General features: G+C 48.0%; 10 protein-coding genes across 10 annotated transcripts; 4 read left to right on the top strand and 6 right to left on the bottom strand.

Moving 5' to 3' along the window:
* Positions 1 to 79: 79 nt before the first annotated feature.
* On the bottom strand, positions 80 to 1,430 carry FOMMEDRAFT_143085 (uncharacterized protein; the record flags this gene model as incomplete). Its single annotated transcript, XM_007271027.1, has 4 exons — positions 80 to 510; positions 569 to 878; positions 950 to 1,334; positions 1,356 to 1,430. 4 exons carry the CDS (start codon positions 1,428 to 1,430, stop codon positions 291 to 293), a joined length of 990 nt encoding a protein of 329 aa, XP_007271089.1. The 3' UTR covers positions 80 to 290.
* Positions 1,431 to 1,630: 200 nt separating this feature from the next.
* FOMMEDRAFT_95615 (uncharacterized protein) lies at positions 1,631 to 1,903 on the top strand (the record flags this gene model as incomplete). The annotated part of the gene is made up of 2 exons (XM_007270899.1): positions 1,631 to 1,811; positions 1,869 to 1,903. 2 exons carry the CDS (start codon positions 1,631 to 1,633, stop codon positions 1,901 to 1,903), a joined length of 216 nt encoding a protein of 71 aa, XP_007270961.1.
* Positions 1,904 to 2,090: 187 nt separating this feature from the next.
* FOMMEDRAFT_95776 (histone acetyltransferase type B subunit 2) lies at positions 2,091 to 3,957 on the bottom strand (the record flags this gene model as incomplete). Its single annotated transcript, XM_007270909.1, has 9 exons — positions 2,091 to 2,329; positions 2,389 to 2,614; positions 2,666 to 2,786; positions 2,840 to 2,907; positions 2,963 to 3,038; positions 3,092 to 3,166; positions 3,216 to 3,611; positions 3,667 to 3,764; positions 3,883 to 3,957. 9 exons carry the CDS (start codon positions 3,955 to 3,957, stop codon positions 2,091 to 2,093), a joined length of 1,374 nt encoding a protein of 457 aa, XP_007270971.1.
* Positions 3,958 to 5,330: 1,373 nt separating this feature from the next.
* On the top strand, positions 5,331 to 7,939 carry FOMMEDRAFT_128955 (uncharacterized protein). Its single transcript, XM_007271026.1, has 9 exons — positions 5,331 to 5,779; positions 5,832 to 5,910; positions 5,972 to 6,563; positions 6,620 to 6,817; positions 6,881 to 6,991; positions 7,056 to 7,179; positions 7,235 to 7,416; positions 7,480 to 7,653; positions 7,719 to 7,939. Exons 1-9 carry the CDS (start codon positions 5,488 to 5,490, stop codon positions 7,824 to 7,826), a joined length of 1,860 nt encoding a protein of 619 aa, XP_007271088.1. The 5' UTR covers positions 5,331 to 5,487; the 3' UTR covers positions 7,827 to 7,939.
* A 176-nt stretch (positions 7,940 to 8,115) lies between these two features.
* On the bottom strand, positions 8,116 to 8,952 carry FOMMEDRAFT_113827 (uncharacterized protein). The gene is made up of 4 exons (XM_007271025.1): positions 8,938 to 8,952; positions 8,795 to 8,879; positions 8,553 to 8,727; positions 8,116 to 8,382 (listed from the first exon to the last, which is right to left on the bottom strand). Exons 2-4 carry the CDS (start codon positions 8,813 to 8,815, stop codon positions 8,309 to 8,311), a joined length of 270 nt encoding a protein of 89 aa, XP_007271087.1. The 5' UTR covers positions 8,816 to 8,879; positions 8,938 to 8,952; the 3' UTR covers positions 8,116 to 8,308.
* A 1,461-nt stretch (positions 8,953 to 10,413) lies between these two features.
* Positions 10,414 to 12,006, top strand: FOMMEDRAFT_31684 (UDP-N-acetylglucosamine pyrophosphorylase; the record flags this gene model as incomplete). The annotated part of the gene is made up of 2 exons (XM_007270882.1): positions 10,414 to 11,041; positions 11,099 to 12,006. The coding sequence occupies 2 exons, from the start codon at positions 10,414 to 10,416 to the stop codon at positions 12,004 to 12,006; spliced, it is 1,536 nt and encodes a 511-aa protein (XP_007270944.1).
* A 296-nt stretch (positions 12,007 to 12,302) lies between these two features.
* On the bottom strand, positions 12,303 to 14,524 carry FOMMEDRAFT_136872 (uncharacterized protein; the record flags this gene model as incomplete). The annotated part of the gene is made up of 12 exons (XM_007271024.1): positions 12,303 to 12,398; positions 12,458 to 12,541; positions 12,600 to 12,771; positions 12,837 to 12,872; positions 12,931 to 12,992; positions 13,056 to 13,550; positions 13,626 to 13,673; positions 13,727 to 13,744; positions 13,801 to 13,871; positions 13,945 to 14,017; positions 14,074 to 14,141; positions 14,233 to 14,524. The coding sequence occupies 12 exons, from the start codon at positions 14,522 to 14,524 to the stop codon at positions 12,303 to 12,305; spliced, it is 1,515 nt and encodes a 504-aa protein (XP_007271086.1).
* Positions 14,525 to 15,776: 1,252 nt separating this feature from the next.
* On the top strand, positions 15,777 to 16,361 carry FOMMEDRAFT_136871 (uncharacterized protein; the record flags this gene model as incomplete). The annotated part of the gene is made up of 3 exons (XM_007271023.1): positions 15,777 to 15,823; positions 15,888 to 15,969; positions 16,029 to 16,361. 3 exons carry the CDS (start codon positions 15,777 to 15,779, stop codon positions 16,359 to 16,361), a joined length of 462 nt encoding a protein of 153 aa, XP_007271085.1.
* A 37-nt stretch (positions 16,362 to 16,398) lies between these two features.
* On the bottom strand, positions 16,399 to 18,701 carry FOMMEDRAFT_31682 (uncharacterized protein; the record flags this gene model as incomplete). The annotated part of the gene is made up of 4 exons (XM_007270881.1): positions 16,399 to 17,411; positions 17,470 to 17,632; positions 17,862 to 17,919; positions 18,415 to 18,701. The coding sequence occupies 4 exons, from the start codon at positions 18,699 to 18,701 to the stop codon at positions 16,399 to 16,401; spliced, it is 1,521 nt and encodes a 506-aa protein (XP_007270943.1).
* A 792-nt stretch (positions 18,702 to 19,493) lies between these two features.
* Positions 19,494 to 23,396, bottom strand: FOMMEDRAFT_161482 (heme peroxidase; the record flags this gene model as incomplete). Its single annotated transcript, XM_007271022.1, has 11 exons — positions 19,494 to 19,505; positions 19,568 to 19,636; positions 19,704 to 19,916; positions 19,997 to 20,431; positions 20,490 to 20,702; positions 20,758 to 21,213; positions 21,270 to 21,819; positions 21,883 to 22,339; positions 22,398 to 22,686; positions 22,747 to 23,295; positions 23,355 to 23,396. 11 exons carry the CDS (start codon positions 23,394 to 23,396, stop codon positions 19,494 to 19,496), a joined length of 3,285 nt encoding a protein of 1,094 aa, XP_007271084.1.
* Between the last annotated feature and the right edge of the window lie 212 nt (positions 23,397 to 23,608).

Raw genomic sequence — 23,608 nt, 5'->3', positions numbered from 1 at the left:
GTGCTTTTCGTCTAACCTTGTCACGATCATACAGTGTCTGCCATACATATCTCCGATATTTATTATCGGATACAGCACGCTTCAACCAAGCAGGCCTGAGATCTATTGAGGCTGACATAATTGCAGAGTCGAAGCTGCAAGAGCACAGACATACGATTGCGCGGTTGGAAAGGTAGCAGAGAAGTGCTCGAGACACAGCAGTAAATACCAATTTTGCTGCATCAATTCCCGGTGATTTGAAAACGTGAACACCACTTTGCTCTTTCAAGTATTACCATTTTATGGCAAACTTAGTTTGCATCCTTGAGGCAGAATTCCCACGTACGGTCCTCTCCGCCTTTTCCAGTCGTCCCGGTCCCGTGAGCGCGCTCGCCTTTTGTCATACGGTGCTCGTAGCCTGGCCAGTCTTCACGGTGGAATACAAACGACCGAAGCTGAATATATTGCGGATTTGGTTTAGTTGATGACGACTGTGACAATGGAGGCGACTTCGCAAGTTTCGGTAAATTCCTGCATTGTGAATGATTGCATCAGTTAATTGAACTATTGCAGGTATTGAGAGTGATACCATTCTGTATAGGGTGGGACATTGCGCAAAGTAATTAGCACTGTCCCTCGAGTGCTCGTACGATCTGCGATGCCTGGAGGCTCATCTAAGACAACGTCATTTATGGATATAGCGTCCTCGTTATCTCCTTGATTGTCAACATCGTCCGAGTCATTGCCACTCTCATCGTTGTCCCTAAGCTTTTTCTTTCGACGTGCATGGACGGAAGGGATACGTCCTGCTGCAAGAAAAGGTGCAACCGATTTAAGAAAACCAAGGAGAATCATTTGGTTGGATAGTATATTACGATCCTGATCAGTGATTCCCTTTCCTAGGAAAAGGGTTAGAAAACAACAGCTATGGTTAAGAAAGGAGTATGCAAAACAGAGAGGGTGTACACACCAGCATGAGGAAAATTCCACACAACACGGTTCCATCTCTTTCCTCTCAGTGCTTTGCACTTTTCCAAGGCAGTTGCATCAACAGAAAATAGTAGCTCCACTCCACGGTTCCGGAGGTCGGAGACTATCCGATGCGACTCAGGATACTTGTCATAGCATTTTTGTTCTGAATCATATGCAGTCGCCGTCACGTTCTTTGCAGGAAGATATTGTAGATCAGGATGAGATAGAAGAGCCTGAGCGAAAGAGAAATTTCCCTCTCCGATTAGAAGGATTGTGTCAGTTGGTTGGAAGGGGTTAGTTGGCCGTTTCTTGTTCGTAGGGCGACGTTTGTCTTTAGTTCCTGAGCTCAAGTCCTTGGGTTTGGACCCAGCTGCGAGCTGCTTCTGATTTCTTTGAGAAGCAACTTTCGCCTTCAGGTTTTTAGCTAACCGTGCCTGGTGGGACGACAGTGCAGCTTTTAGCTTTGTCTTTTTCGCCATCAAAGTTGGCTGTAAAGAAATTGACCTTGAGTTTAACTGTCGATTTGTGTGTGATCGACGGATCAAAATAAGGCAACCATGTTTGAAGAGCGTGCCACGTCGAGAGACACGTCCACGTCCACAAGAGAAACAGGATACAGAACCCATCCTCATACCACCATGGTACGTGCTTTCTGTCGTCACAGCATGCTAAGCAACGTATGAATTTTCTCCCTCACCAGCCGACCCAGCACGAGTTACGTCAGAAAAACCAGAACTTTGCCAAAGCTGCACGAGATGGCAAGAAGCCTACCAAGCCGTCGCGCCAGGAGCGCCTCGCAAAGCAGAGCCCTGTCCCATTGTGGGCACTTGGTATTGTCGTCTTCGTCGTCTGTGGAGGAGGTATGTCCATGTTAACTATGAATGCGAAAAGAGCTGTTACCTGACGTTCTTTGCTAGTCATCTTCGAGCTTGCTAGGCTCATATTCTTATAGATTATTGCCTTCTACCCTTCTTTGTTCTATAGCTTGTTTAGTTTGCTTCCTGTGTTCATTGTTAGTTTGGATAAGGGGGTATGGAGGGTGGTGGAGGGATGTAGGTTCCCAAAAACTGCTGTACATGTCGATTGCAGTACACATAATATCAAATTCCGTTCAATAAACACGCTTAAATACAAGCCGTCTAATCCTCGCGTGCCTTTGCAGGCCCAGTTTTACTCCCATCTACTGGAGCAGTAGTCTCAACTCCTTCCATTGCTTCGCCTTCCAGTTCCTTCGCGTCCACGTCAAGATCTTCACCCGCCCAGATGCGACGCGATGGTTGCCAGACTTGCAAAATGTTGTCTTCGGAAACGCTTGCGATGTGCCATTCTTCACCCTTGCCAGGTGCCCATGAGAAGTCTGCGGGTCGGGAAGTATGCCCTGCAGTCTGTGTGTTAGAGACGGAAATACTATGTTAGGAATGGATATAAGTGACTGACCACCATGCATGAAGACCAGCTCTGGAGGTCCATCCTCGGCATCGTCTGGAGTTTGTTCGACTCCAATTTGTGCTAGGTCCCAGACATTAATGCGCCTGTCCGAGCTTGCAGATGCGAAAACGGTTTCGTGATGCGGTGACCAAGCGAGGTGTAGCACCTCGTCGGTATGCGACTCAAAGGTGTGAACACGCTTCACGTCGTTTCTCCTGTCGAACAGTGCGATTGTCTGTACGAAGATTAGACTTTGAAAGTACATAATGACAACTGGCAAATTTACATTATCTGCGCCACCAGTGATGATGAGGTTGTCATTTGCTAGGCTCCATGCAACTGCTAAAATCTCCTTTTCATGGGCTTCTATAGATCTGAAGGGTGTCTTCGGCTCTCTTGTGTCCCACCTGAAAAACATTAGCCAGAAAAATGGATACACAACGGTTGGGTTGGAGCTTACATCATTAGTTGCTTATCGTCTCCTACACTAGCAAATATATTCTCCTCCCTAGCATGCCAGTCAACATCCTTAATATAAAAAGTAAGTGTCATATTTGACCCGTGCTGGGAGAACAATCCTTACGCCGACGACAGATTTGTGTCCAGAATATACGGCGAGAGGCTCAATATTCTTCCCTTTACTGTACATATTCACATCCCTATGACAAGGTGAGTAAATGGGCGAAATACTCCAGAAATGCAATTTTCATACCAGTGACAGACTGTCATATCTTCTGAAGAACCAAGAATGTGTCCCTTTTTCACTGCACTCCAAGCAAGGCCGAAACTGTATCTTTCTTTAGCATTGGACACGGTCATTGCATTAGAAGACATACCCTTCTTTCGTCTGGCCTACACAGCGGATATCGGGCTTAATTGCACCGGTGCGATCTGGATCACTACTGTGCTTCGTGCGGTCCCATATGAGCACCTCTCCAGAGATAGCTTTCGTTGCAATGAGGTCTGGGTTTTGTGGCATGTACCGAGCACGGTTTACCTCGCCCGGGTGGTTAATACGTTGTATTACCTGTATGTGTGGTTGTCGAGATGGAATATTGTGACCACCAATTTCACCACGCTCGTCATCATATGATGTGTGGTCAAGTTTCTCGGCTCCTGGCCCATCACGTTTTGGTATATGCACTGTCGCAATTTGCAGGTAGTCTTGTGCCTGGCCTGATGTATGTGTGCCAAGTAGGAGTCGGTGAACTGTATATGGTTTGTCTGGTGGTCTGCGAAACAAGGTGTTAGCGAAAACTCCTGGTTCGGGTCGATGGCTTTACGCACGATTCCTTGTCTGGGAACCATTGACATGTTAGACTCGGCCATGATAGTGCGGAGGTCATGACCAAGTCGTAGAGGTAGCGGGAGTTCTGCTTCCTGTTCTCTCTATTAGCATACTTGGATTCCTAAAGGCGCCTTCTCTAGTCCGGCTCACCAGATTTTGTACTCCTGATGTTGTTCGAACGCGTTAAACCAATCAACTACATAGAAGACAAATACGTTACTTGCCTCGTTTATAATTTTGTTCTCCTCCTCAGCTCGCTCATCATCAATGTCTTCGTTTCCTGGACGCATGTTTGTGTAGTACAAGCTGTTCCACAGAGCAGAGGTAAAGAAGAAGAGCAAATGCGCGTAGTCGTTTACGAGCAGGCGAAGACATATGTCGGGAGAGCACAAGCTAGCGTCGGGAGCAAACCGGACCAGACACCACTCTCAAGCGTTACCTGACGCGACGAGTCGCGTCGTTTCCGCATCCGAACCCTGAGTCCCACGGCTCTTTTTAGGTTAGCTCCAACTGGCCACTCACAAATCGACTTGAATTTCACTAAGTCAAAATAAAGTCATTTCCCTAAGAAAATATATATTCCCCTCCCCCAAGCCTAACTAACACCCAACTCAACACCTAAACTTAACAACCTAAACTGAACCTAAACCTAATTGGGGGGGCTCTGCCCCCCCAAACCCCCCTCCTAACTTCTTGGTCTGTGAACCAGCATACAAGTATTATGTAAGTGGCCAGTCAGGGTCGTCCCAAAAAGAGCCGTGAGACTCAGGGTTCGGATGCGGAAAGTCAAGGCTGGACGCGACCTGTCACAAGTGCACGTGCTGAATGTGAGACGCACTTGCTTTATTTGGACAATACTCTGAAGGTGGGTCGTGGTCTGCGTCTTGGAAGGATTTCTGTCTTCGCCAACATATGAAGCTGGTCTGGCAGACCTCAATCCTGATGACCTAGACGAACTCGACAGAATCGAGTTTACTCATTCTCAACAGCATCGACAATATCCCGTTGCCTCTTCGAGTTCTCAGAGGCATCCGCAATCTTCTCAATCGCTCAGTCCAAATGCGAAGCAGAGACGGCTCAAAGCTATGATGGATGCTTTACAAAGTAGTGATGATAAGCTTGGATCAGGCGATTCAGAAATCTCTGACGAGAATAACCGTTACAAACACAAATTGGGTTTCACAAGTGCCGCCGCATTAACGCTTGAGGCCATGCCACCCCCTGACAAATATGATCATGAACCGTCATCCTTTCCTTCTTCGCCAAAGGAGCCTCCTTTGGAAAAAGGCTACTCGAGCTGGTTCCAGCCACCGGACCCAAGTATTTCGCTTCCTAGCTTTCAAACGGCATCCAAAAGCATTTTCGCTACACCCTCTACTGATTTGGAGAAATCCATTACGTCAGACTCTGCGTCTGCAAGTCGATGTTTCACTGGATTTGGTTTTGCAAGTGCTGCGAATATTCAAGGAGGCACTCTCGAGCCGTCAAAAGCAGCCCTCGAACTCGCGGCAAAGAAATTGAAAGAATGGTCAGAGGAGGATGAGACTTTGGAAGCAACTACAAAACCAGTCTCATCGATAGAGAAACCCTGTCTCGAGGATGACCCTATCCGACCTGTACTAGGCTCAGTGCTGAACTCCCCGTCCCTTCACCCTGGTCGATCGCCGAAGCCACGGTCATTATCAACGCCCGTACTCAACCGCACTGCAGGTGACAAGCCCCGTGCATTCAGGTCTCCACTAATAGGACGAGCTTCTTCGCGCATATACCCAAAGGGTAGTACCTCAAAGGCAAGCAGTGACGAGAACGATGCACGGTTAATGCAGAAGGCACGACCGCACTCAGTGGCTTCTACCCCGATCACAGACACAGATAGTCCTGGCCCTCGCTCTCGGATTGAATCGAATCGTTCCTTACAATACACGACACCTATTCGAACACCAGTGCAGCAACGAGTCGGGACCTCAACCCGCCCGCTCAAACCCGCTTTCTCAACGCCTTTCAAGCAAGGCATGAGACCGGGCGAACCTGGAAGGGAATCACTGGGCCGCGCTCAGAAGGTTCGAGGAGAGATTGGGACGTCTCGGAAATTGCCGCCGGGAAGAATTAAAGGTACATTTGGTCTTGCTACGCTCCTTAGAAGTATAATTCACGACGGGTTAAGCTACAGGGAAAGTTCCACTACGAGAGTCCGGTCTCATTCCTCAGCAATATACTCCTGAAGAGCTAGAAGACATGGGAGTGTGAGTTGCTTCTTTTGCTTGCTATGGTTATACTGATTGATGACTTGTTTTTTTCATGAAGGAACATTGCTGAGCTCAAGCAAATAACACCGCAGACAGCACCTTTCTATGTTTTTCATACGTCAGCAAGTTACATACCATCTACACAATCACAAGCTGCCTCTGGTTCGTCCGGCCTTTCACTTGGGCCTAAGGAGGCACAGGATCATCTCCGGAAAGCAGGCCGTAATGCTACGCAAGAATGGGTGGAAAATCAGTGGGCACTTGTCCTCTGGAAGCTTGCGGGACTTGCAACGCTCGACCCGACACGAGAAGCGACTCCATCTCGTCGCTGGTGCTGGCGATCGGTACTTGAACAGCTCGAGGCACGCTATGACAAAGAACTCGAGAAAGGCGCACGCCCAGCGCTCCGACTGATTACGACTGGTGATGCGCCTGCAGGGTCTCCGCTAGTACTTGTTATCACAGCCATTCTATCGTCAGAGAGAGAACGGCTAGGGCCGAATGGACGAGTAGTACAGGATGCGAGTGCTGAGATTGAGGTGAGCGATGGCTGGTATCGCCTTCGAGCCTCAGTCGATGCACCACTTGCACGGGCGGTCATACGAGGCATAATTAGGCCGGGCAGGAAAATTGCTGTAGCAGGGGCGAAGGTAAGGAAGGTACTCACATCAATGTTTGACATTGGTTATTGACAATTGAATTGCAGCTTGACAATCTCAAAAAAGATCCTTGCGAAATCCTGGAAGCATACAATTCATGTATACTTACCCTTTCCGGCAATGGGTCGCACTTAGCTCCATGGCACGGGAAGCTAGGCTTTCAGACAGAGCCCTTCGTTGCAACTCTGGGCAGTCTAACACCTGATGGCGGACCTGTGCCTTTAGTTGACATCATTGTTGAAAAGGTACGATTAGACACTCGAATCGACAGGTCCGCTATAATCAACTAACGATTTTATTACATAAAGGTGCATCCAATCGCGTTTCTCGAATTTCTGCCAGGTGACAGACCAGGCGAGAAAATTCGTGAAGGTCCTCGCGGTGAGGCAGAAGAGGCCGCAACTGAGGATGCATGGAGGGTACGTACATCTCTGTCTTCTTACTGCTTTCATTTTTGTTCATCCCGTGCCCGCCCTCTCGAAGAAACGGCGAGATGCCGCGGAGTCGAAAGTACGGGACGAACTTAGCGTACGATGGAGTCGATGGGAAGGCTTTGCAGACCGATTGGAACGCTCGGCAGGCTCAAAGTTCAATCCTTGTCCCGACGGTTCGTCTTCCCTTCCTCATCCTTGGAAATAAGTTCTGACGGGCTTGGGTAATAGATATGCCCCCGGATCACATTGAAGACCTCCTCGACGAGCTCGATGCTCTTGACCCAGCGGAGGTCGGTGATTTTGTCCGTCAACTAGCTGCAGATGAGTGCGGCTGGCTTGCGCGTTACCTCCGACAGCGTTTAGAGCGAGATCGCGAACGCGCGCTTGAGGAAATAGAAGTTGAAGTCAAGGTGAGTCTTTTTTTAACCCTTTTATCTCTTGACTGAAGCTAATCATTCTACAAACTATTGTAGCACACTTGTCCACCACGCGAAGTGCGCAACTTCCGAATAGTACAGGTCCGGGATGCACGTACAGCTCGACGTCCTGCGAATCGTATTGCTCATCTATGCATTTGGGACGTGCTCTCATTGTGCGTAGCTGAAGGAGGAAAAGCAGGTGCTATTGAGTCTGGACAACGTTTCCTCGTATGTCTCTATTTTCTCCTCATTACAAAACTGTCTGGGTCACTGAGAAGGTTGAATACTATTAGATGACGAGCCTGGTACCCATGCAACGTAGCTGCTGGATGGGACGCGCAAAGGACGATATGGTATACCTCTCCACGACGAGAAACACGCGTTTTTACCGGCTCAAGTAGACTGCGCTCACACGAACTTGGAGCATTGGGGATGGAGAGTGAATTCCGTAAAGGGAATGAATCGCAAAATGTAGCATGTTTTCCCTCCCTGTACATTCCAAAGCGTACATGATAGGATTCATGTCATTCTCTTCTTGGAGGAAACTACTTCAGCGCACAAGTTGTGGTATTCAAAGCGCGATTAAGTCAATCCAGTGACAGCGCACGTTCTCGTCACGTCCTTTTCCTGCATACACGTATTGACTCTCAACATTGAATTATAAGAACTGACCTATTCAGAAATTGGCAATAAATACTCAATTGAGATTTTGAGTTGCATGCATTAAATCCGGCGCCATCCGCCACTCTAGCACGTTGTGGGCGCACGAACCGGAATAGATATGCAAGTGTACATGTTGGAGTCTTGCGACTATTTGTGTCACAAATGCAAAGCAATGTAAAGATGTGGGGAAAGGAGAGTGACGAAGGACGAATATGAGCAATCATTGGTATTCCTTTTCCCACCTTGCGATGAGCTTCTCGAGGTCGAAGTTCGGGTCGTCTGGGTTTGTTACCACTGTGCGCGCAGATAAATTAGTCAACATTCAAAAAATACGAGATAGTAAATGACTAGGGTAAAAATAAATAACACCGCCATTAGGCCGACATCCTCTCGAAAAAGCACCCTCAAAAGTCCTTGACTAACCAAACTACATATTTGAATAAAGAACATAAACAGATACTCACATGCATCCTTGCCCGCCTCAAGTTTGTGTTTCCACGCCTCTTTCGCCCGCTTCACAAGCTCTTCACGCTCGTGCTGTGCCACTTGTTGAAGTGCTTCGTTATGTTGTTTTTGTAACGTGCGGCGATGTACGACGCCGTAGAACACACCGGCAAATAGTGCTGAATACCGCACAACCTGATGTAAACAGTTCAGACACGTTATTAGGTTTTGTAGGGGAGAAGAGGGAATTGTTTGGACGAACGTTTACGGTTGGGGAGGCCATGTCGAATGCCTGGCCGGAAGGGAGGTCCAAGTGAAGAGATGGAGGATCTCAGACGCTTCAAGCTCTACACGTTATAATTAATTGGGATGTCTTTGAGGTTGCTGACCGAGGTGTACACTCACTGTTGAGACCGTTTGAGGCAGTGGACGGCTTGTGAAGTTGCCAACTTTCTCGCTGGCGGATAACTTCGGGACACACGCTTATGTCATTCCAGATTATGTCATTCTCACGGATTAATACACCCCTACATTACTTTCGCTCACTCAGTTCAAATCATTCTCATTCTATCAGTACTGTCCGAATCCGGCCATCTCGTTGATAGGATGATTATATATTTGTGATATCTATAACATGTCCGTATATCAACATGTAGTGTCTATGTTTCTAATCATATATACCCCGCTCTTCGAGCTGTCTTTTATATTCTCCTGCTTTATCCGCCGCTTCTTCAATTCTCTGTAAATTCTTTTCTCGTCGTTCTGGGTGTCTCATGCCTTCTTGATATAGTCTTGAAACCTTGCTTTCATAATGATCCTTCTTAGATTTGAGTTCCTCGATTTCGCTTTGAGGTTTCGATTGCTCTTCATCTTTTGTAGACGGCCCTGGACTATTGTGCTCTCTCATTGACCCATGAACTTGCCTGGAACCTAGATGGTCGCCCATGATTCAAGTGCAAAGAGTGATCTGATACTGTCCCTCTCTGTCATCTCGACCGCCTTTTTATTAACAATTTACTTTGCTGTCCTAAAATAACCAGCTTGTGAACATGGTTGTCTCAATTTCTCCAAACGTATGTGTTTCACTACATTTCACACACAGCATACAATATAGGTCTGACATCTCGAAATTATTGGCTACTCTGTTACCTCCATTGCTGGAATGTTGACCTAGGAATAGACTTGTCCGAAATAGTTCTGTAGAACTGCAGATTTACTCACTTTGCATACAAAGTGCCAAGTACATTGCACGGAAGCAATCTATACAAAGGTCTAAATAATACGCTATAGATAAATCCATGGACCTATGCGGATGCTGGGAAGTTCATTTTCCGAGGAAATTGAACATGTTTTACAGAAGTTCCACTCAAGGAAGGCGAACTTGGCAAAGTCCGTGAAGTGAGATTACGTCATAAGTATTGTGCTATTGCTCTGGCGTGTTGTCCTTTGCATTCAATGACTAAAATCGAGGTCTAACTGGAACGGTCATCCGGGAGTTTCTGGGAGATAGACTGGATTAGTTCTCGACTGATGACGCATATATGCTGCATATCGCGCTGTTTCAAGTTATTTGTGTAGCCAACGTGCCACCGCTGGTTGGTTACAGGTACCTGGTATAGAGCTATCGATATTAAAGTAAAGTAAAAGGTACGGACGGTATAGAGTACCGAGAAGCAGTGTGATGTAAAACGACCGCCTTCGCCTTCGAATTGCAGTGTGTATCAATTGTCAGAGATCGCTTAAGCTTGTCTGTATGCGTGCCGATCGTGAGGCAGTGACCATGTCCACGGCCAGCTATATAAATCTCCCCCTGCCCAAACTTGTTCTTCTCCCCTTCTCCCATATACGACACTCACTTCATAGGTACACGGAATTATAATCATGTCTCGCTACGAACAACTTAAAGCGCAATACGACGCTGCAGACCAAGGACACGTCTTTTCATTCTGGGATTCCATTTCCACCGCTGAGCAAGATGCGTTGTTGGACCAGCTCGACGCGTTTGACCCCCCGCGCGTCAATGACATCTACCACGCCGCGCTCAAAGCAGACGACGCAGCTAAACACGCGTCCCCGAGCGAGATCGAGCCCTTGCCCTCTAATGTCCTCGAGAGCGTCATCGACGCGCCCGAGCGCGCGGCCGCACATCACCGTGCTGGGTTGCAAGAAATTGCAGCGGGCCGAGTGGCAGTCCTTCTCATGGCCGGCGGCCAGGGTACGCGTCTGGGAAGCTCAGACCCAAAGGGATGCTACGACATCGGCTTGCCTTCTCATAAGCCACTCTTCCAGCTCCAGGCGGAGCGTATTCGCCGGTTGCAGACCGTTGCGGAGCAAGCAGCAGGTAAACCGGCCGGGTCGGTTAAGATTAGATGGTACATCATGACCAGTGACCCGACGCACGATGCGACGCGCAATTTCTTTGGTTGGGACAAGGATGGGAAACGCATTGATGCAGGCAAGCCTGTCAACTTCGGACTTGACGCGGACCAAGTCGTATTCTTCAAGCAAGGTGGGTGGCACGGCTAACTCTTACTACCAAAAGAACTAAAATTAATGACTATACCAGGTGTCCTACCATGCCTGTCCTCATCGGGCAAAATCCTTCTAGAGTCTCCCTCCAAGGTCGCTGTAGCACCCAACGGGAACGGCGGTCTCTATGCTGCTCTGCGTACCCCACTCACCCAATCCAACAACAACCTAACCACCCCTTCCATCCTCTCCGACCTTTCCACACGCGGAATCACACTCGTTCACGCCTACTGCGTCGACAACTGTCTCGTCAAGGTCGCCGATCCAGTCTTCCTCGGTGCCTGTGCAACTCGCCAAGCGGACTGCGCTGCCAAGACCGTCCCCAAAGAACAACCCGACGAAAAAGTTGGTGTCGTCGCTCGTCGCGCAGGTCGTTTCGCCGTAGTCGAGTACAGCGAAATCACTCCCGAGCTCGCGTCAATGCGCGACCCGTCTAACCCCGCCGCACTCGCACTGCGCGCCGGGAACATCGCCAACCATGTCTACACTCTTTCCTTCCTCGAACGCACGCACGAAATGGAGCGTTCCCTAGCACACCACATCGCACGCAAGAAGATCCCCTCCATAACCTCTCTCTCCGGCGCCAACAAAGGCGAAACAGGCAAGACGGACGGAATGAAACTCGAGATGTTCGTATTCGACGTGTTCCCATTCGCAGAGCGCTTCTTCGTCCTCGAAGGTGCACGAAACGAGGAATTCAGCCCGCTCAAGAACGCACCTGGCACACCTGCGGGTGACAGTCCTGAGACGAGCCGTCGTGACCTCCTTGCGCAACAACGTCGTTTCCTCGAAGCTGCAGGCGCGAAGTTCGCTTCTCCGGAAGTCGAGATTGAGCTTAGCCCGCTTGTTACGTACTCCGGGGAAGGCCTCGAGAGTGTCAAGGGAAAGACATTCAAGAAGTCTGGACATGTGGAAACGCCTGCGGACTTCGACAAGTTGTTGTAATGAACTTGAACGGCGCATACACCCTGTCTCGTTCACAGAACTCGGACACTAAGGACTTTTTCTGTTATTGCCTCTAATTGTAAGGATCGAAAGATACCATCTGGACCCTGTTTCGTAGGAGAAAAAAGTAGCTTAGGCTGTACAGCCCACCTTGTAGAGCTTCATTTCGATTCTGGACTCAGTGTTTGTCATCATCGATATTCATTTTCTGCGGACGATTCAAGTTATTGCAACAAAAGGGAAAAGATCGAGGTTGATTGAAAAGTCCTAAAGCTATTATTACTGGAACAAGAGTGCTACCCTACTGCAGTACCATCCACGAGCTTTGTACCACGTTTCTCAAGTTCTTCACGGAGTGAAGTGAAGAGACGCTGTGTCCGCTCAGCATTCGGCTAAATGATTCAACATCAGTGAACCGCACCTAAAATACTCCAGGAAAACATACACGAACCTCCTTGCAGCATTGTATCAACTTCTCGATTAACAACGTCTGCCCATTATGCACATCCTCGAGCTCCTTCCGCACCTGCTGATTCTTTTTCGAGGAGTCAGCACGCATTACCACCAGAATACAAATAAGGAAAAATACTTACGTCCTCTTCGAGTTTATCTATCCGACTACGTTCAAACTCCACGAGCTGCTTCTGTTCTTGCTCGCGATACCTCGCAAGTAACAACTCGAGCTCCTTTGAACGAACAAAACATTCAAAGTGCCGTTCGCGCAGCTCGTATTGTCGAAGAACGAATTTCAACCGTTCTTTTGTCCTGTAAATCAGATTGACAGTAAGAGCGGGATATTTGGGTAAATAATGGGTAAGAAAGTATCATACACCCCGTCGAAGATTTCTTCCATCGCTCTTTTCGCCCTGTGCAACAAAAGGACAGAGTCAATTAAACATTGCGTGCTGGAAATAGTATACATACTCCTGAGGATTATCCGTCCAATTCTTCTTTAGTTTCGGACCACGTGCTTCCACGAGCTCCTCCTATCCATAACAGAATCAGCATTTTAACAGCATAAATTAAAACGTTTATATTCTTTCGCATACCGCATCGTCGGGCATTGGACCCGTTAAGTCCATAAGCTCAACGGCAAGGATCTCATCCGCCTCTTCAATACCTGCTTCCTCAATAGTCATCTCGGGATCAAGGCTTCGACCATGATGGGTATACACAAAGGTCATCGGGGGCAATGGAAGAGCTACACTTGCGCCATTCGCTGCCGCTCCTGTACCAGCAGAATGCGAAGAGGCATTCGACTTGATACTCGCTGCGTCACTCCCATTTGCTCCTTTCGGTGCTGGACTACCAATGGGTACGCCGTTTGCCTGGACACTACCCTTTCTTCCCGAAGTGGTTTCCATCCTGTCAGCCCATGCTGTGAAAAGACGTGAAAGCTTCGTCTTGCGTGGAATCTTAAAGAAAAGCTCTGCGCGGTATTTGCACACGACCTTCACGACGATTTCCGGCTTGTCGCGATTCTTCATTTCCTGCTGTCTTGCCTTCTCCTTTCCCTTCGTTATTTCCGCACTAAGATGTTTGATCTAGAAGTGTGTATGACGGCAGGCGCAGAGCGATCAAGACAGGGGAAAGAGGATGGGAAATGTTTATAACTTTACCTCTTCCAGCCCCTTTGCGACGTCCTGCAAAAGTTGTTGCTTCTCCTCCTATGTAGCGATTCACTCCATGTTCCAATTGCTTGAAGCATCCTATCACTTACTCGTAGCTTCTTGTTGTCCTGGTAAAGTCGTCAATACTAAGTCCACACAAAACTTTGCCAGTAGATAATCTTACTTTAGTCAAATCACGAGCAAAATTCTCTAGTTTCGCCTTTGTCTGGTTTGCCTTTGTCAATTGACTTTTGGCTAATGATCGCAGCCGGAAGGAGATTGATTGAAAATCCTTGCGATTTCCTGCCACGAAGACAGGCGCACTTACCTGTGTCCTTGTCTTTGGTCAACTTCTGCTTTTCCTTTGCATGGTCTCGTTCAATGCGTTTCATTTCGGTAAACTAGGATCCACCCTAGTAAATAAAGCGGCACTGAAAGGTGGGTATAAGGGACGAACAAGTTCGAGGTATTTCGACTGTATGGCGTTGTCTTCCATGCCACGCACGCTCTTCTGTGCTTCATCGGCTGTGAATATTCAGGGAGGAGATCACGAAAATATTAAAATATTAGAAATTCCGTTGCAAAAAGACATGTATGCAACAAAACAACCACACACCGAACTTAGATTCCTCTTCATCCGCATGGTTCAACTCCTCTTCAAGTGCAGCAATTTTACTCTTCAGACTTTCGTACATCGCCTGCGGGTCAACAGGTGTTTCCTGTTTAGAGGATGTTTTCTTCCCCTTTGAAGTGCCATTTGGTGTTGGAGTGGATTTTGCACCATTTGCAGTGGCAGAACCCGTGTTCGAACCAGGAGGATTTGGTGGAACTGCACCCGGCGCAGGAGGTGCAGGACCTACTGGGGGAGGCTTCGACGGACGCTGCGGTAATGCAGCAGTCGTACTCATGTCTGTTGTCAAAGTGTCTACAGAGCAGAGTGGCACACCGTACCGGAAAGTTCGGGTGTCGGTGTTTGTGGTGTTTGCGTCGGAGCTGACGGAGTCAGTTGGAGACGACGAAGAGCAGCAGAAAAGACGGCGAAGGAGAAAGAAAATAGAAATATTGTCCTTTGGGATGAGGACGGAGTAGAAAGACGTGTGCGTACAAATTGCTGCTGGTCGTCGGTGAGAGGCGTGTCGCGCTTGACGAGAGCCGACGCCCTCCAGATTATTTGTTACTCATCATTACTCATTTTATTTACTCCCTCCTCATCTATTGACTCTCATTCGTCTCACACACTCCACATCCTATATCTGCTCTACAAATTCCGCTGTATTGTCACAGCATGCCAGGTCATAATCTCATCTTATTATGATGTAAGTATTGCACGTTACCATTTTGTGTGCTTATGTTTGTCATTATTTACAAAATATTAATATCAACGCGTAGCAAAAAAAAAAAAGAAAACATAGAGGATTGGCTCTGCAGTAAAGCCCTGGACCTTCGGGCCAGATAATCCAACAAATAACCATTTATATGCGTGGACCGACCCCGGGACACTTAGTTTGATATTTCTTGGAGTACGTAAAAACAAGGAAAACACGGAGAGGGGACTAATGCTAACCTTAGTACGGATCGGAATATAAAAATTATATCTGCACTCTCCTGCAAATAAAAGCGAATGTGTATAAGGCTTAAAATAGCCTTGCTCCATGCCAGTACTCATGTTCATTCTCTATTTACAAGCGTATATGCACTTTGTTAGACAGCAAGAAAATACACACAATGCACCATACTACAAACTCAAAGTGGAAGTACTTTTAATACTTACATGAAAAATGCAGAAAATTACGTTGTCAAACATTTGCCAAATGTGCACGCAATCCCAATAGTAGAAGCATATGTACAGAGCAACTCCAAGCCATGCGGCTGAGGCAGCTAGAAAGTTAAGGATGTATCTTGCAGTGGACGATGCATAGTATCAGCTGGTCCTGTAGATAAATTAGTTACAATGTCAACTAATGGAGCGAAAGTGTAGGGAAATTATTATACAGTGCTGTGTCTCCTTTTTTCAATATTGCGTTCGTTACAGACGTGTGGCGAGCATTGACAGTCTACGTAATTGATTGATAACATAATCATTTGGCGACAAACCTCAACAGTGACTGCAGAAAACTTGCATTAGACCTGTGCCGTCCTCAAACACCTGTCCAATGAGCTATGTCCAGTAATAGTGAGGCTCTACTTGACTCGACTACACGAATAAGGTGAGGAAAAGATAGTTTCTCATCGGTGACGTCTTCCGAATTTTCTTTAATTGATCGGATCCAGAGTCAGCTCAGCCCTTGACAAGTCGGTAGGCAAGAAGTACCTCACCGACGGTAGTTCAGAAACATGTTGGACGTCCCAACAGGTACGTCTGGCTTGTCCCTTTTAACTGTAATATTGGTCACATAAGTATTTGCTTGAAAGGGTCTCCCTCAATATATTCATGTTTTCTTTGAGTCTGCGGTCATCCCGCGAACAGTCCATCTCACTTTTCAAGGCGGATTCGTTGGAAAACGATGCCTTCTCCAGATTTTACCTTCCTCCGCGGGAGAAGAAACTCCTGCTCTGAAAGATCTGACGACAGTTTTTCCTGAAGATGTCAACAGAAAACAGTTTTTCGAACTACCAGAAACGGGACCCATCGAACAGCTGAAACTCATATTCGAGGAAAGCTCTGATTTCTTCGGTCGAATCACTGTCTACGATATCCAAATAGAGGGCCAGCCCGCTGCAGAAACCCAGGCTGAAGAAATTTAATAATGTGCAACAATAGACCTATCCCTCCAACCTGCTTCTACTTCTTCGTCTCTTCCCAACTAATCGGAGGAAGTGGTAGATCCGGGTTGAAATGCAGTTCAGGTGCTTGTCGCGTCGTCATCATACGTTCCTTGCCCCTACGCCATGACTCCAGCCATTCTCCATTATCCTTTCCCATGTTCCCGCTCCTCGCATCGTGCATGTCTATCTTCTCCCAACCCTCCTCTGTGTCATCATAATGCGTTCCAGCGGTTACAGTGGCATTTTCCAAGTCCCGCGGTCGGATTTCGCTCATGTCTCGACGGTACAGGTTTTCCTGGCTCTCGTTCACGACGGCTGACTTTTTCGACGGACGGAGGGCTGATAACTGGGCATTGGAGTTCATACCGCGTAATACGCCTCCTCGCACGTATATGAAAACGCATAGAATGATGAGGATTATGATTACGACGGCACCAGCAGCGACTCCAGCGATTGTCCGCGTCGTCATAGCTGGATTTGTCCCCTCCGCGTGCTTCAGGTTTGGAAGAATTGATGCGGCGCTGGTAACACTCGCGAATGCGCTCGAGGAATAGTCGGTAGCAGAGAAACGAGAGGTGCTAGTCGTGGGGAGATGGCGCACGGTGGTCGTGGATCCCGCACTAGATGTCGCCCCTTCAAATGTGAGAGGGACTATCGTAACACCGCTCGACGAGTCTTCGTCTGATATTGTTGTGATCCATGTATTCTGGGCAGCAAGCGCTGTCCATGAGTCCGACACTCCCGCGGTGTGCAGATCGTCGGTATTTGTCGAAGAAGACTGCGCACTCAGACTTGGACTTCCTGGCATGGCCGATTGCAGATCGTCATCACCGGTTGTCGCCAATTCAGTCGCCGTATTCGTTAATCGCGACATTGCCGATCCAGTATCTGTCGACTGCGTTGTTGTTGAGGACATTACTGACGACGATGAGGTACATGGTAAGATTGAAGGAGTGGGACCCGATATTTGGGCTGAGTTCGCTGGCACGTCAATGCTCAACAGTGATGAAACTGGTACTAGCGCTGATCCTATTTCCGAAGGTTGGTCTAGTATTTGGGGGTGTATTTAAAAGTGCCTTGTTCTCACCTTGCAGCGTGCAATATTCAGCTAGATTCCCATTATCAATCGCTGCTGTTTGCGAAGCAGACGAAGTTGCCAATATCTCCTGTCCATCACGCTTCCCAATAACGGCTGTTGGTGCCCTTCCGCCTATCTTACGCACCCGAGTGTCGAAGAACATCCGTACGAACTAGTATTAGAAGGATTGACGAAAGCTGTTGTCCGATTAACGTCTGTTCAACGGAGATAAAGCGTGAAATAGTTGTTTCCGGGCCTGCCCGTCTTGCAAAACAATAATGAAAGGCGGTAGTTCGATGAAAAAGCGGAACGGCCTGCGCTCGCTACGAGTCGTGCGATGTGAAAAGGGGAGACATTGCTTCCCAGCCCTGGATTCGTGCCGAGCGTGGACGCGTACGCACATTCAAGTTCAGACTGGCGAAACTCAAGTCGGAGGCTCGAGACATCTGCCACCAGCAACTAATTTGTGGTCTGACGGGATACTCAATAGTACAAGAAGTTTGTTTCTCCGTTCAGACCTTTGCGGCCGACCGTTGTGAGCCAAAGATGTCGAACACTGGCTAGAATACGTGCCTGACCACTAGTACTGCTGTTCCGAGGTAACGATCTCTGACCGTCAGCTTGACTCTGGTTGATCCCAAACAGTCTCAGATGCACTATGACCTATGTGTATGCATGAAGTCCAATTCCGCACTCTTGTTTGGATGCTATGTGGCAGTGTTACCATTTTCATGGGCTTGTTCACCGTCATAACCTGTGGCACCAACGAGGAATACAGCATAGGTTAAGCTTATAATGTGTTTTATTATTTCTATTCTATGAGAGTACTCTGCACATGCTACTGAAATACTTCTGGGGTACACACTGTTCTACAAACAGTGTTTCTCCTTAAGTTAATTTGCAAATTCCAGCCAACATCCCGTCTCTTTCAAGCCCCTCCTTGCTCAGTCTCACTAAGACAAGGCTGCTTTCTCGACCTCAGATTTAAGTGTTTCGAGTTTTGACTTATATTCAGGATCATTTTTGTTGAGTTGAATTTCAGTGAGTCTGCTACTAAATCCCTCCCAGTTGGCCGTTGATCCCCCAAGTTGTGAGCCGTACCCGATAGTTCGTTCGATCTGCGACTCAATAGGTCCACTGGCGTCTGGTTGATGTTTAAGCACTACAGTTGGATCCCGCTTCATTCCTGGTGGATGAGAATCAGTTCGAGAACTACGGCGTTCCTTGTCTTGACTTGCCATATTTGCTGATAGAGTGTGTGTGGTTTACGTGAAGAGTGAAATACAAACGGGGCGGTATGGTCCTCCTTTATAAAGACAACTTGTACAGCTCAAAGCAAAGTATGATGGATAGAATCCACCCATTCTCACAGGTACACACCTTTGCAAATGCATTGCCCCCAATTTGGTACTATGAATTTATGAGATCATGATTTGTTCTGCTGCCACGGATATATTTACAATTTGCAATGATTCCTTGGTAGATAATCATGTGCTTCTTTGAACCTCACTAGATACACCATATTTTTGGGCCTGAACTCGTATAAATAGTTTCTGGTATTGAAGTATTAGTAGAGCCTCCGTTTTTTTGTTCTAGTTATCCAAGAAAAATATTCAGTAGCACTACATCCCTGTGCTTTCTGTGTCACTAGTAGGAGAATTGGGTGAAAAGGGAAAAGGCGTAGTTGGTGGGCAACGACATAAAGAATGTGTCTGTCAGATACAATCTAGATGTGCGTTCGTTGGAGACAGCTTCAGATATTGGGAATACATAGCACCAATGCTTTAAACCTAATACGCGTTCAGTTTGGGCAAAGGAAGGAAGCTCTCATAAAGTTTCCATACTCCTGCTTAAAGCCAATTTGATAGACAATATTAATACAGGGAAGAATCAAAACGCATTTTTATTGTACAGAGTTTCTGTAACATTTGCAAACGTACGTAAATCAAGTGCGCTATGTAAAAATGGAATACACAATGTAGTGGGTCGTTCATAGAGAGAATGCATTGCCTTGGTTCGACGATTTGTCTTTTTTAAGCATCGTACTTTTGATTTAATATGCTAATCAGACAACGTTCTTGAGTTGAACGAAAGATAATCAACGTACCACAATCTGGAGGGAACCAGGCCAAGGCGTAACGTTACCTGTGCTCGACAGGTACATCTTGTTATCGGTCTACACAAGCACAACGTCAACATTTCTTTCCTTTCTCAAGAATTCATTCGGAGAGATAAATACCCACCTCGAATTGATTCAGGTTGAAGCTGGCACAGACGCCCGCAGGTGGTACTGCACGACGAACGTTCGGCAAGCTAAAGATGATCTTGACAATCTGCGGGATCGTATCCGCCGCAAAATCAACACCGGGACAGTTGTGGAACCCTGCACCTTGCAGTTGGTAGCTGTCCTTCTTACGGGTTGGATCGATCTGCGTTGGGTTCGGGAAGTCCGCAGGCTGCAAAGAGGAAAGAAAAAGGACAAGTTTAGCAGCTGCTTCGTAAAAGCTGTGGTAGACGGTAGCAAGAATGAACTTACGTTAAGGTGTGCGTTCTTGAAGCTTGCGAAGAGTAGGTCTCCCGCCTTAACTTGCATCGGCTGGAATCCATCACCCTGCGGTACGGTGTCATCCTGCATAACAGCACGGAACAAACCTCCGAACTGCGGGTTCAACCTCATCGCCTCACGCACGTAGCCCTTCAGCAACTCTTCCGCCTCCCCATCGTTCCTCTTGCACAACTCAATAATCTGCGCACGCTCCTTCGCACGTTCGTCGGAAAGGTAGAAGTCAATCACTTGCGCAGTTGCTTGTGCGTAGTTGACGGAGGAGCCGACCGCGAGACCAATTACACATCCAACAAGCTGGTTTGTCGGTCTGCCAGAACTTGCAAGACGAGCAAGGAAGTCATGGCATTCTTTGTGGTCGGGAACGACTGTGTGTACCACCGTCTCTCCTAGACGTCCAAGAAGGCTCTGATTGATAAAAGTCAGTGACTATAAGTAGACGTAGGTGCGAGCAGAAACAGCATACAGAAGCAGTGTGAGGTGCAGCGTCGGCAAGACTTTTCTCGATGAGACCATTGACAATCTTGCCAACTTGTTGTGCGCCTGAACGAAGTGCCCATCCGTGTTCCGGGGCAATATTCTCAAACACGCACATGAAGAGGATAGTGAACATGTCATAGACTTCCTGTTCGGTGAAGAGACCATGAGGATTCGCCTTTGTCTTCAGCGGGATACCGCACTGTAATCGAATTATCAGCGTTACTGAACAATGCATGAACATAGGTCCAATTCACAAGTTTGTCCGCAGCCCAGTGCACCGAAACGAGGTTGACAACGTCCCGAATGACATCTACGTACGTCCCAGGAACACCGTCGTATTTCATCTTCTTCTCCTCGAGCATCTGTCTTGTCTTTGTCTTGTACCACTCCACATTTTGCTTGTAGGTATTCATATCCGGGAACAATGCATGCCATACGAACGACCTATCCTCACTGTGCTTCTTCTCCTCGTCAAAGACGAGCATGAAGCCATATCCCTCAGTGAGCATAACCATGTCTTGCGTGTAAGTCTGCTTGAACTTCTTGGAGTCGTTGAAGACGTAACGAATACCCATGAGTGTGTTGAGCACCTTCGGAACGGGTGTCGCCACAGGTCGGTTGTATTTGTACTTGTCGGCAATTCCGAGTTTCGCGAGGTTTTGCTTCGTAACGTCAGGCGTGAAGAAGGGGAACAATCCATAGACATTATCCTAAACAGTATCAAGTCAATTATTGCTTGCCGATAAAATGATAGGATAGTCCTTACGGCAGGATAATGCCTCGGGAGGTGACGCATGAGCAACTTCGGCAACGCAGCACCAAAGGCTCCGTTATTGGGGTCCCGTACACAATCCTGAATACCCCACGAAGTGAGGTTATGCGGTGTATAATCGATCGTGTAAAACCTGTCCCCGCGGACAAGCGCAATCGCATCCGCCAGAATCGCACGCGTCATTGTGTATCCACAGCAGATTCCACTTCCGGGACCCAGTCCCATGCAATCTTCAGCTTGCAGACCAGGGTAAAGCTCAAGGTTGTCAATATGTCCATACAACTGGCGTGCAGCCTGAACAATTTCGGGTATGGAGCTCCATTCTTCAAAGTCAGAGAAGGTCTTGAGACCGAGGAATTTGCGGAACTCGTTCATGGTGCAGACGCCCCATGCACGGGCCTGTTGCATACCCATAATCTCAATGACACGCAGTTCTTCGGGAATACCACGTGCACGGTATGCACCCGCGCACTTCTCCGTTGCATCATGCAAGATCTTCGCGAGGTCGTCGTCGGAGAATGTCCCGTCCGCCTGACGCTTAATTCTGCGCAAGATAGTGTTAGCTTATCTTAGATAATAAAATAAATCCAAGAACTTTGCAACTTACCCTCCGAACTCACGCTTCTTCGGGTCAGGCTCAGTAGAAGCAAACACTTTGACCGCGGCCTCTTTGAAGTCGGACAGGCTAACCTGATTGAGAGCCTTGCCACCGAAGAGTTCGTTGAACTCTGCTCTAGTCCATTCGATATCCTCCTTCGCAGTCGTAGCATGCCAGCGGTACAACACGTTAAACTCCACTGAACAATGATTGCCTTGTCCACGGTTAACGACCTCACCCTGCTCTGTCTTGATGGGGTCGAACGGGTTCATGCTCCATGTACAGCCATCGCGCCCAAGACCGAGGAAGCCCGCGACGTAATCACCGAAGATAAGTGAGATGAAGTGCCCACAGTTGACAAGTCGCGCAGTTTGGAAAATTTCCTCGTCCTGCTGCGCACGTTTCTTTGGGTCCTCGGGTGGCGGATCCGACCAACGCTTCCGTTCGTTGATCTTCAACAGCATATCTGCGATGTACTAAATTTGGATATCAGCAATGATCTGAATACTCTAAATATAGAATACTCGCGTTGTGGTTCCTGCTGAAAATGACGAGTAATGCACTTGCTGCGGGTGGAACGAAGCCCAAACGATCCTCGCTGACCGTGTCGGGGTACAAGAGTCCGCGACCCTTCTCCTGGTCGCGTACTTGGTCCTGTGTCAGCTGGTTGAAACCATACAGAGGGGAGAGATCTAAGTATGATGTCGTATTGTTCTTTGTCCAGTCGGCAGGATCAGTTCGGAACAGCGAGTGTGTTACGATTGAAGCAAATGCAAATGTCAAGGAAGAGTTTCGACCGGGGTGTTGTTGAAACTGGCATGATTTCATCAGTAAAATAATGAAAGGAACGTTATACACTAAATGACAGCTTACGTCGCGAACCTTCAATATCATGTCGAAAACCAGACCAGGATCGGGGAGGGCATTCGCGGGGAGCGGATGCTTGCCTTGTACAGAGCGAGCATACGGCGTGCCGGATTTACCAAGTTCAGGCATGTTGGGGTTGTTCCCACTGCCATCTGCACTACGGAACTGATATTCTGGACCAATGTACGTTGCAGGCGGGTGCGGAAGCGTATCATACAACAATGCGATCGCCGCATCATTCAGCTTGTCCTGTACCTTCCCAGGAGGAAGCCTTGTGATGGCACCAAGCGCGCCAGTGAATAAACCGGTGCGGTCGTCGATGGCATCTTTGCTCGTCAGGAAGTTGAAGATTGCTTCGGGGGCCTTCGGGTCGCTGATGACTGGCCCTCGACCAACCGCCGCCTGGGCATTCGCAACGAGGTTGTAAACAACAGAGTGTGCTTGGCCAGCTCCTCCGGCACCGGACTCGCCGGCTGCAAGAGCTTCATAGTCATAGTGCCCATCGGGAGCTTTGGGAAGTGAGCGTGCCGCAAGGTGCGCAAGCTCCGCGTCAGTCTGCACGATAAAGTCTTAAGCGTCTATATATGGGCGGTATAGGATACATATACACTCACCACGACGGCGGTCTGGGTAAGATCAACTGGTGGTTTCGACATATCGAGTGGAAGAGAGTATGGGGACAATTTGTTTCATTGCCCATCCTTTTATATTCTTCTCAAACCGGTAGGTCAACGTTGAACAGAATCAGATTGCGCTCCGTCTGAGACGCCGTGCTTACACCGCGCAGATCGCGATATAAAGTAAAGATAGGAGAATAAGGCAAGGAAGAGTCCTCCGGGGGCAACGCTGTCCCGACATAGATCAAATG

This window comes from Fomitiporia mediterranea (assembly GCF_000271605.1).
Source record: "Fomitiporia mediterranea MF3/22 unplaced genomic scaffold FOMMEscaffold_15, whole genome shotgun sequence".
In the NCBI taxonomy this organism is placed as follows: Eukaryota; Fungi; Basidiomycota; class Agaricomycetes; order Hymenochaetales; family Hymenochaetaceae; genus Fomitiporia; species Fomitiporia mediterranea.
Note: the sequence above shows the minus strand (reverse complement) of the source record. Positions and strands in the feature narration are given on the sequence as shown.